This window comes from Ovis aries, chromosome 18 (assembly GCF_016772045.2).
Source record: "Ovis aries strain OAR_USU_Benz2616 breed Rambouillet chromosome 18, ARS-UI_Ramb_v3.0, whole genome shotgun sequence".
NCBI lineage: Eukaryota > Metazoa > Chordata > Mammalia > Artiodactyla > Bovidae > Ovis > Ovis aries.
The window spans coordinates 6,887,848-6,900,096 of record NC_056071.1 but is presented as its reverse complement, the minus strand read 5'-3'; the positions used below and the strand labels follow the sequence as shown (position 1 = coordinate 6,900,096).

At 43.4% G+C, this 12,249-nt stretch overlaps 1 protein-coding gene across 5 annotated transcripts in view; it reads right to left on the bottom strand.

The window, feature by feature from the left end:
* The window catches only part of TTC23 (tetratricopeptide repeat domain 23), a 164,998-nt gene that overhangs the window by 101,075 nt on the left and 51,674 nt on the right, over positions 1–12,249 (bottom strand). For all 5 annotated transcript variants that reach the window (XM_060401558.1, XM_060401557.1, XM_027957011.2 and 2 more), the window contains one exon: positions 5,724–5,923. In XM_060401558.1, the coding sequence (XP_060257541.1) occupies positions 5,724–5,903 (180 nt within the window). In that variant the 5' untranslated portion in view covers positions 5,904–5,923. The remainder of the gene's footprint in view (positions 1–5,723; positions 5,924–12,249) is intronic.

Sequence of the window (12,249 nt, the reverse complement as noted above, 5' to 3'; positions counted from 1 at the left end):
TGGAAAAGGTCAGTTTTTTTTCCAGTCCCAAAGAAAGAGAATTCCAAAGAATGCTCAAACTACCATACAATTGCACTCAGTTGCTGGCAAAATAATGCTTAAAATTCTCCAAGCCAGGCTTCAATAGTATGTGAACTGTGAACTTCCAGATGATCAGGCTGGATTTAGAAAGGGCAGAAGAACTGGAGATCAAATTGCCAACATCCATTGGATCATAGAAAAAGCAAGAGAGTTCCAGAGAAACATTTACTTCTGCTTTATTGACTATGCCAAAGCCTTTGACTGTGGATTGCAACAAATTGGTGGAAAATTCTTCAAGATATGGAAATACCAGACCACCTTACCTGCCTCCTGAGAAATCTGTATGCAAGTTAAGAAGCAACAGTTAGAACTGGACAAGGAATACAGACTGGTTCCAAATCGGCAAAGGCGTACATCAAGGCTGTATATTGTCACCCTGCTTATTTAAATTATATGCAGAGTATATCATGTAAAATGTTGGGCTGGGTGAAGCACAAGCTGGAATCAAGTTTTCTGGGAGAAATATCAATAACCTGAGATATGCAGATGACACTACCCTTATGGCAGAAAGTGAAGAGGAACTAAAGAGCCTCTTGATGAAAGTGAAAGAGGAGAGTGAAAAATTTAAAACTCAAGATTCAGAAAACTAAGATTATGGCATCCAGTCCACCATTTCATGGCAAATAAATTGGGAAACAATGACAGACTTTACCTTTTTGGGCTCCAAAATCACTGCAGATGGTGACTGCAGCCATGAAATTAAAAGACGCTTGCTCCTTGGAAGAAAAGCTATGACAAACCTAGACAGCATATTAAAAAGCAGAGACATTACTTTGCCAACAAAGGTCTGTCTGTTCAAAGCTATGGTTTTTCCAGTAGTCATGTATGGATTTGAGAGTTGGACTATAAAGTAAGCTGAGGGCTGAACAATTGATGCTTTTGAACTGTGGTGCTGGAGAAGCCTCTTGAGAGTCCTTTGGACTGCAAGGAGATCCAACCAGTCCATCCTAAAGGAAATCAGTCCAATATTCATTGGAATGACTGATGCTGAAATGGAAAGTCCAATACTTTGGGCACCTGATGGAAAGAACTGACTCACTGGAAAAGACCCTGATGCTGGGAAAGATTGAAGGTGGAGGAAAAGGGCACAACAGAGGATGAGATGGTTGGATGGCATCACCGACTCGATGGATATGAGTCTGAGTGAGCTCCGAGAGTTGGTGATGGACAGAGAGGCCTGGCATGCTGCAGTCCATGGGGCTGCAAATAATTGGACATGACTGAGTGGCTGAACTGAAATGAACTTCAATAACTGTAGTGTGGTTATGTTGGAGAAATTTCTTTATTCTTAGGAAATAGGCACTGACATCTTCAGGGGTAAAAGACCACGTATTTTTAACTTACTGTCTGATATTCAGAAAAATAATGGTAGTGTGTGTGAAGAAATGTAAAGTAAATGTTAATTGGTACATCTTACAACTTTTCTGTAAGTTGATAAGTCTTTATAGTAAAAAAAATGACCAAAGAATGGTATTTCAAGAGGCAAATTAGTCAAGTTAATACTTTCTTAAAAACACTTTAAAGGCTTCTAGGGCACTTGAGACTTGGAAAGACTTGCCTCTCCGATGGGCATTTCCCATCAGCCCAAAGCTGCTTCTCATCACTTCAAACATAGTTACACTGCTTGCGCCAAACCAAAATTTTATGTGTACTGTTCCCTCAGCTCCTCTATGCTGGATCCTTCTCTCCTTCAGGTGTCAGCTCAGATGTCACCTCCTCACAGAGGCCCTCGCTTACCTAAGACAGGCCCACTGTATTTCCTCCAGAACACTTGGCACAATCTCTGGTTAGCTAGTTATTTACAAAGTCGACTGCTCCTGAGCTGCACGGGGGCGTGCAGCTGTCTGTCCTGCTCACCACTGAATCCAAGTGCTCTTCATCTGAACTTTGCATCACAGGAAATGATTTGGCGCCATTCTAGATGGGCTTCCCTGGTGGCTCAGTGGTGAAGAACCTGCCTGGTGATGCAGGACATGTGGGTTTGACCCCAGCTAGGTAAGATCCTATGGAGAAGGAAATGGCAACCCAGTATTCTTGCCTCAGAAATTCTTGCCAACTCAAGAGAGTTGGACATTACTTAGTGACTAAATGACAACAAGCATTTTAGATGCATAGAAGAGAAGTTGATCCTTCACATACAGCAAATGCCTTTGGGCACCAGGGCTCGATTCTCTTGCATAATTCTGGGGAGCAGGCTGCCAGCTGAGACCTACATAGCACACAGACTGGCACATAGTATTACTAGAGAATATCTGGTGCGTAATGAACATCAAGACCAAATTCACACCTTCTCTCCCTGTTCCTGGCTCTTTTTCCTGTAGTCACGACAGTAACAAAGGGGACTGACAAGTCCCGGGTCCCCCAAGCTGGCTGAAACCTAAGTCAGGATTGTATATACCTTCTTGGGCTCAATCTTGTCTCTCTACCTCCTATGCCCCCTTTGTTATCAGGTTTCACTGATTCATATTTCCTAATTCTTATCAAAAGATTTCAGTATTTCTACTGCCTCTGCCAAAGAATGCTCAAACTACTGCACAATTGCACTCATCTCACATGCTAGTAAAGTAATGCTCAAAACTCTCCAAGCCAGGCTTCAGCAATACATGAACCGTGAACTTCCAGATGTTCAAGCTGGTTTTAGAAAAGGCAGAGGAACCAGAGATCAAATTGCCAACATCTGCTGGATCATGGAGAAAGCAACAGAGTTCCAGAAAAACATCTATTTCTGCTTTATTGACTATGCCAAAGCCTTTGACTGTGTGGATCACAATAAACTGTGGACAATTCTGGAAGAGATGGGAATACCAGACCACCTGACCTGCCTCTTGAGAAACCTATATGCAGGTCAGGAAGCAACAGTTAGAACTGGACATGGAACAACAGACTGGTTCCAAATAGGAAAAGGAGTACATCAAGGCTGTATATTGTCACCCTGCTTATTTAACTTCTATGCAGAGTACATCATGAGAAATGCTGGGCTGATAGAAGCACAAGCTGGAATCAAGATTGCTGGGAGAAATATCAATAACCTCAGATATGCAGATGACACCACCCTTATGGCAGAAAGTGAAGAGGAACTAAAAGCCTCTTGATGAAAGTGAAAGAGCAGAGTAAAAAAGTTGGCTTAAAATTCAACATTCAGAAAATGAAGATCATGGCATCCGGTCCCATCTCTTCATGGGAAATAGATGGGGAAATAGTGGAAACAGTGTCAGACTTTATTTTGGGGGGCTCCAAAATCACTGCAGATGGTGACTGCAGCCATGAAATTAAAAGCTGCTTGCTCCTTGGAAGGAAAATTATGACCAACCTAGATAGCATATTAAAAAGCAGAGACATTATTTTGCTGACTAAGGTCCATCTAGTCAAGGCTATGGTTTTCTAGTGGTCATGTATGGATGTGAGAGTTGGACTGTGAAGAAAGCTGAGTACTGAAGGATTGATGCTTTTGAACTGTGGTGTTGGAGAAGACTCTTGAGAGTCCCTTGGACTGCAAGGAGATCCAACCAGTCCATCCTAAAGGAGACCAGTCCTGGGTGTTCATTGGCAGGACTGATGCTGATGGTGAAACTCCAATACTTTGGCCACCTCATGCAAAGAGTTGACTCATTGGAAAAGACTCTGATGCTGGGAAGGATTAGGGGCAGGAGGAGAAGGGGAAGACAGAGGATGAGATGGCTGGACGGCATCTCCAACTCGATGGACATGAGTTTGGGTAAACTCGGGAGTTGGTGATGGACAGGGAGGCCTGGCATGCTGTGATTCATGGGGTCACAGAGTCTGATAAGACTGAGCAACTGAACTGAACTGAACAGCCTCTGCCATACTTTAGGCCCTCATAATTCCTTGCCAGGAATATTGCAAACGCCCTCTGAACAGGCCCTCCTCCTCCAATTTACGTCCCTCCTCTTCTTCCTCTATTCAGGTATCTGAGGTCTGAGTGATCATTCCAAAAACTCAGACTTGCTCATGGACCTTTCCGGCTTATAATCCTGTGATAGTTTCCAGCACCCTGAAGAGAAAGTGTAAACTTTTTCTGGGTGATGAACACTCTCTGGGCCCCGAACACTCTCTGGGCCCCAGCTGTGGTCCGTAATGCAACCTCAGCTCCTTCCCTGTATAACTAAAGCCTGCTTCCCAGAAAGTTCCATGTATTTCACCAAACAGGCTGTGCACCCTCAGACCATTGACTCTCACCCATCTGCTACCTCCACTCAAAACACTACTGTCCCCTGTCCTATCGGGCCCTCTCTCCTACCTAAGCACTGTTATCAGTGCAGTCCAAGCAGCTCCCATCCCTAGAGCATGCCTCAGGAGCTGTTGCTCCTCTAAGTCACTGCTCACACCTCCTCCCCTCAACCCCAGGTTTGCATCTGTATCACCTGAGTTTGTGTCTGTCACAGAACTTATGCTGACCATCATTATTTATCCATCTTCCCAACCAGGCCATGAGATCCTCTGAGACAGAGGTTATAGCTTTCCCATTCATGCCCTGAGCCCCTGCACAGCACCTGGTACACATTAGAAGTGACGTGAAAGTCACTTAGTCATGTCCGAGTCTTTGCCAACCCATGGACTATACAGTCAGTCCATGAAATTTTCCAGGCCAGAATACTGGAGTGGGTAGGCTTTCCCTTCTCCAAGGGATCTTCCCAACCCACGGGTCAAACCCAGGTCTCCCACATTGCAGGCAGATTCTTTACCAGCCGAGCCACAAGAGAAGCCCAAGAATACCGGAGTGGGTAGCCTATCCCTTCTCTAGTGGATCTTCCTGACCCAGGAATCCAACCAAGGTCTCCTGCGTTGTAGGAAGAGTCTTTACCAACTGAGCTATCAGAGAAGCCTGGTACACACTGGGTACATAGTAAATCTTTGTGAAATAAATAAATGGACAAATTAGGACCCGGCACATGTTGAAGCTGAAACTCCAATACTTTGGCCACCTGATGTGAAGAGCTGACTCATTTGAAAAGACCCTGATGCTGGGGAAAGATTGAAGGCGGGAGGAGAAGGGGACAACAGAGAATGAGATGGTTGGATGGCATTACCGACTCAATGGACATGAGTTTGAGTAAACTCCGGGAGTTGGTGATGGACAGGGAGGCCTGGCGTGCTGCAGTCCATGGGGTTGGGTTGCAAAGAGTCGGGCATGACTGAGTGACCGAACTGAACTGAACATAAGAGGTAGTAGAGAAATACATGTTGAATGAATGAGTAAATAAATAAAACCCTGAAGAGAGATGGTAAAGAAGTATGCAGAGAACAGATTAAGAATTTAGGAAATACAAGCGCCTTGAGAGTAGAAGCTTCATCTGCTTTGTGCTATGTTCCAGTGCTGAGACCTGGCACACAGGAGGAGCTCAAGAAATACTGACTCATGTGAAACCACTTTAGCAGGTCAAAGCCGCAACCAGTCAGTCTAGCATTCACTTGTCAAAGGTCAGGCAGACTCCTTTGTTCCTTTGTGCGCTCATTCCGCAAACAACATGTTGGCTGTGCCCTGAGGCACTACATCACTCACACTATGAAAAGGCACTGTCATGTATCTTCTCTTGTGCCAAACTCCTCAGAGGAGGAATGCAAACTGAAGTATCCTACTCCTCAGTGACCAGGGCACGGGTATAAAAAGAAAGGTTCCTTACCTCATGACCGCTGGCATAGGACTTTGCTTTCTCTTCAGAGAGGCGGAGTTTCTCCCGAGGAGGCTGGAACAGTGCTCTCTGAAGCAGCTGGTTTTGCAGTTTCTTTCTAGGTGTTAGGCTGACGGCAGCAACAATTTCATCCAGGTGGTTGGATATGTGAGTTTCCTGTGATTCTTGCATACTTTTATATACATTACCCTCTAATTTTTAAATAAGAAAACAAAAGTATTAATGATAATTTCTACCATTACTTTTAGAAATACATATTTTTTCCTAGAAATTGAGGCTAGAATTTAAGAAAATTTCAACACTACACCCATGGCTTCTGTGAAACAAGTAGCATCTATCCAAAAAGCTCCTAGTGGCTAGTACTAACTCCTTTCAGATGGATTCCAAGTTTTAACTAAATCAAACATTCTTTGTCCTATGTATGTATCATATGTGTATATATACATGTATGTTTATATACATACATACTGATGTATTTTATATATAATATATATTATATATGTCAGTAGGAATCAACAGTCAAAGAGCTCAGATTAGACCTGTTGAACCCCAGGTGACTTTGAAATGGGAAAAAAGTGACATGTTAAACTTTAACTTCCAGCTAAGATGAAGGGATAAGATTTATCCTCTTGCCTTAAGTAACCAACCAATCAACAAAAAACCTACCAAGCAACAAAAAAACAACCATAGGCAAAAAGGGTATGAAACAATGGTTGGCAAGACAGGACATGAGACACGAGAAATGGAACAATGAAATAAAGTGAGACGCTTGATTGCTACAGCTTATTGCTTTGAAAAAGTTTCTGGATCATGCAGGGTAACCCAGAAGTTACCCTGTGGACTGAGTTGAGGAAATAGAGCCAAGCATCTGGGGAGACCAAGGAAGCTGTAATGCACAGAACAGATCATTAGAGAGGATAGAGCTGCACAGAGAAGACCCCAGAGATCAGCATCCTCAAGAAAGGGGGGGAGAATACTGATACCATGTATATAAGAAAACTACTTGAGTCTGGAGAAAGATTGCTCTAAGAATATTGAAAGGAAGTATCTGGCACTCACCAAGGCTGGCAGCGCCTGTTCCCACTGACCAGACTGGAAAAACTCATAATTCATGAGGCAGAGGGTAAAGTATTCAGAAAGTTTTTATCAGTGTGTCAGTCACTCAGTTATGTCTGACTCTTTTGGACTGTCACCAAGCTCAGTTCAGTCAGTTCAGTCGCTCAGTCGTGTCGACTCTTTGCGACCCCATGAATTGTAGCACGCCAGGCCTCCCTGTTCATCATCATCTCCCGGAGTTCACCCAGACTCATGTTCATCGAGTCCGTGATGCCATCCAGCCATCTCACCCTCTGTTGTCCCCTTCTCCTCCTGCCCTCAATCCCTCCCAGCATCAGAGTCTTTTCCAACGAGTCAACTCTTCGCATGAGGTGGCCAAAGTACTGGAGTTTCAGCTTTAGCATCATTCCTTCCAAAGAAATCCCAGGGCTGATCTCCTTCAGAATGGACTGGTTGGATCTTCTTGCAGTCCACGGGACTCTCAAGAGTCTTCTCTAGTACCACAGTTCAAAAGCATCAATTCTTCGGTGCTCAGCCTTCTTCACAGTCCAAATCTCACATCCATACATGACCACAGGAAAAACCATAGCCTTGACTAGACGGACCTTAGTCGGCAAAGTAATGTCTCTGCTTTTGAATATACTATCTAGGTTGGTCATAACTTTTCTTCCAAGGAGTAAGCGTCTTTTAATTTCGTGGCTGCAATCACCATCTGCAGTGATTTTGGAGCCCAAAAAAATAAAGTCTGACACTGTTTCCACTGTTTCCCCATCTATTTCCCATGAAATGATGGGACCGGATGCCATGATCTTCGTTTTCTGAATGTTGAGCTTTAAGCCAACTTTTTGCTCTCCTCTTGTACATTCATCAAGAGGCTTTTTAGTTCGTCTTCACTTTCTGCCATAAGGGTGGTGTCATCTGCATATCTGAGGTTATTGATATTTCTCCCGGCAATCTTGTTCCAGCTTGTGCTTCTTCCAGCCCAGCGTTTCTCATCATGTACTCTGCACAGAAGTTAAATAAGCAGGGTGACAATATACAGCCTTGATGTACTCCTTTTCCTATTTGGAACCAGTCTGTTGTTCCGTGTCCAGTTCTAACTGTTGCTTCCTGACCTGCATACAGATTTCTCAAGAGGCAGGTCAGGTGGTCTGTATTCCCATCTCTTTCAGAATTTTCCACAGTTTATTGTGATCCACACAGTCAAAGGCTTTGGCATAGTCAATAAAGCAGAAATAGATGTTTTTCTGGAACTCTCTTGCTTTTCCCATGATCCAGCGGATGTTGGCAATTTGATCTCTGGTTCCTCTGCCTTTTCTAAAACCAGCTTGAACATCTGGGAGTTCACTGTTCACGTATTGCTGAAGCCTGGCTTGGAGAATTTTGAGCATTACTTTACTAGCATGTGAGATGAGTGCAATTGTGCAGTAGTTTGAGCATTCTTTTGCATTTCCTTTCTTTGGAACTGGAATGAAAACTGACCTTTTCCAGTCCTGTGGCCACTGTTGAGTTTTCCAAATTTGCTGGCATAATGAGTGCAGCACTTTCACAGCATCATCTTTCAGGATTTGAAACAGCTCAACTGGAATTCCATCACCTCCACTAGCTTTGTTCGTAGTGATGCTTTCTAAGGTCCGCTTGACTTCACTTTCCACGATGTCTGGCTCTAGATTAGTGATTACATCATCATGATTATCTGCGTCGTGAAGATTTTTTTTGTACAGTTCTTCCGTGTATTCTTGCCACCTCTTCTTATCTTCTGCTTCTGTTAGGTCTGTACCATTTCTGTCCTTTATCGAGCCCATCCTTGCATGAAATGTTCCCTTGGTATCTCTAATTTTCTTAAAGAGATCTCTAGTCTTTCCCATTTTGTTGTTTTCCTCTATTTCTTTGCATTGATCACTGAAGAAGGCTTTCTTATCTCTTCTTGCTGTTCTTTGGAACTCTGCATTCAGATGCTTATATCTTTCCTTTTCTCCTTTGCTTTTTGCCTCTCTTCTTTTCACAGCTATTTGTAAGGCCTCCCCAGACAGCCATTTTGCTTTTTTGCATTTCTTTTCCATGGGGATGGCCTTGATCCCTGTCTCCTGTACAGTGTCACGAACCTCAGTCCATAGTTCATCAGGCACTCTATCTATCAGATCTAGGCCCTTAAATCTATTTCTCACTTCCACTGTATAATCATAAGGGATTTGATTTAGGTCATACCTGAATGGTCTAGCGGTTTTCCCTACTTTCTTCAATTTAAGTCTGAATTTGGTAATAAGGAGTTCATGATCTGAGCCACAGTCAGCTCCTGGTCTTGTTTTTGTTGACTGTATAGAGCTTCTCCATCTTTGGCTGCATAGAATATAATCAATCTGATTTCGGTGTTGACCATCTGGTGATGTCCATGTGTAGAGTCTTCTCTTGTGTTGTTGGAAGAGGGTGTTTGCTATGACCAGTGCATTTTCTTGGCAAAACTCTTATTAGCCTTTTCCCTGCTTCATTTTGCATTCCACGGCCAAATTTGCCTGTTACTCCAGGTGTTTCTTGACTTCTTACTTTTGCATTCCAGTCCCTTATAATGAAAAGGACATCTTTTTGGGGTGTTAGTTCTAAAAGGTCTTGTAGGTCTTCATAAAACCATTCAACTTCAGCTTCTTCAGTGTTACTGGTTGGGGCTCCTCTGTCCTTGGAATTCTCTAGGCAAGAATACTGGAGTGAGTAGCCATTCCCTTCTCCAGAGGATCTTCCTCACGTAGGGATCAAACCTGGGTCTCCTGCATTGCAGGTAGATTCTTTACTGTCTGAACCACCAGAGAAGATCTAAGAATATTGAAGTGGGTTGCCATTCCCTTCTCCAGGGGATCTTCCTGACCCAGGGATCAAACCTGTGTTTCCCACATTACATCTGAGCCACAAGGAAGTAGTGGAGAATAACTAGTATAGTAATCAGCACTGGAGAATAATTAGCCCTTGGGTGAGCTCTGCTTAGATCCATATAACAAACCAGGAAAGTAAGACCTAAAAGGATAAAACTGTTTCCAAGTAACTGTATCAGAGGGCAAAGTTCAAGTGTGTTGATAGGAATACAAAAACAGCCAGCACTCAACAGGTTGAAATTAATAAATTTTAACATCCAAACAAAGATCACCAGGCATGCAAATAGGCAAGAAAACAGCCCATAATGAAAAGACTAATCAGTCAAAACTGACCCAGATATTAAGTTAGCAGAGAAGAATATTAAGGGTTATATAATTGTATTCCATAGATTTAAAATGTTAACTATGTTTAAAAAGTTAACTAGAGACATGGAATATAAAAAGCCAAATTGAACTTCTCAACATGAAACTTATATGTGAGATGAAAATATACTAGATGAGATTAATGGAAGATCAGATATTACAGATGAAAAGATGCATGAACTTGCAGATGTAGTGATAGAAACTATCTTAAAAAACCAGCGAGCTGTGAAAGAACTTCAACTTGCCTAATATATATGTAATTTCAATCCCTAAAGAAAAGTGGATTGCAGAGGGGACAGAAAAAGTGTTTGAAGAAATGGTGGCCAAAATTTTTCCAAATTTAAGGAAAAGTAAAAAGTCAGAGATTTCAGGAGCTAAATGCACACTAAACACAGGAAACAGACAGAAGAAGACACCATAACGCATTGTAACCAAACTGCTCAAAACCATGATAAAGAGAGAATCTTAAAAGTATTCAGGAAAAAGAAAATACAGTATTTTTTAAAAGATGATGAGAGGGCGGTCCTAAGATGGTGGAGGAATAGGATGGGAGACCACTTTCTCCCCCACAAATTCATCTAAAGAATATTTGAATGCTGAGTAAATTCCACAATACAACTTCTGAATGCTGGCAGAGGACATCAGGCACCCAGAAAGGCAGCCCATTAACTACAAAAGGAGGTAGGAAAAAATATAAAAGATAAAAAGAGAGACAAAAGAGGTAGGGACAGAGATCCATCCCAGGAAAGGAGTCTTAAAAAAGAAAGAAGTTTCCAAACGCCAGGAAACACTCTCACCAGCGAATCTGTGGTGAGCCTTGGAACCTCAGAGGGCAACATAACTGGGAGGAAAATAAATTAAAACCCACAGATTACGTGCCTAAAGGCAACTCCCAGCAGAGAAGCAGCGCAGACGCTTGCATCCACCACTAGCAAGCGGGGGCAGGACAGGGAGGCACCGGCTACATTGCTAAGGGTAAGGACCGGACCTGAATGCCCTGAGGGCAATCTGAGGGAACTAACTAAGAGATAGCAACCCAGACTGTGGGATAGCTATCCTGCAAAAAGTCCTAAGACACCGTCAGGCCTGTTCACAGAACAAAGGACTGAGCAGAGCTAGCTGGCTGTGGACTGGCCCAACCCCCGCCGGGGACAGGCAGGCAAGGGCAGCCAGAGCTGGAAGGGGGCAATAGCGGCCCCAGAGAGGCATCATCTAACAAACTGCAGGCAGGTATCCTTGCTAACCAAGACTCCTTGGGATTCTGGACGGTTGACATCCGCCAGGAGGGTCGCAGCCAGAGTTCAGCTCCCCAGAAGAGACACACGGCACACCTGCAAAAGCGCGCCGGTTGTACACCCAGAAAACAGAACGGCAGGGATGGAGGAGGCGATAAGTCGCAGCGACCGTGCTCACCAAGCACTTGGTCATCTGAGCTGCTTGGAGTGGGGAAGGGCACAAAACGCAGGCCCATTCAAGTGTGTGCCTTTATGGAGAACCTGAGAACCTGAACCTGAATGGCTTAGACCTGGGAAGTGCACCCAACCCAGGGCCCGCCTCAGACAGTTGCTGGCAGAGCAGCCTAGAGCCTGAGCAGTGTAGACTGGGAACGAACACACCCCGTGAGCAGGGGCAAACCCAGTGTGGCTGAGACACTGGGAGCACTCCCCACAAACGCCAGTGATATTTGTTTGCAGTGTTCCTCCCTCCCCACAGCACGACTGAACAAGTGAGCCTAAAAAAGTGACCACCACCGCCCCCTTGTGTCAGAAATTAGACACTGAAGAGTCCAGCAAACAGAAGAAGCTACAATAAACAGAGGGAACTGCTTTGGAAGTGACAGGTGCAATAGATTAAAACCTGCAGTTGGTACCGACTACATAGGAAGGGGCCTATAGATCTTGAGAAGTGCAAGCTGGATCAAGGAACTATCTGAAAATGAACTGATCCCACACAGTCCACAACAACACCAGAGAAAGTCCTAGATATATTTTTACTATTATCATTTTTTAATTAATTTTTTATTTTTAAGTCCTCTATTACTCCTTTTTCATTTTTATAGCCTACTATTACTTTGCCAAAAAAACCCCAATTTTTAAAGCAAACTTCATATATATATATATTTTATAATTTTTGTGACTTTACTTTTTCCTTTAATATTGTATTTCTGAGACTCTAACCTCTACTCTAGATTTTTAATCTTTGCTTTTGGTATTTGTTATCAATTTTGTACCTTT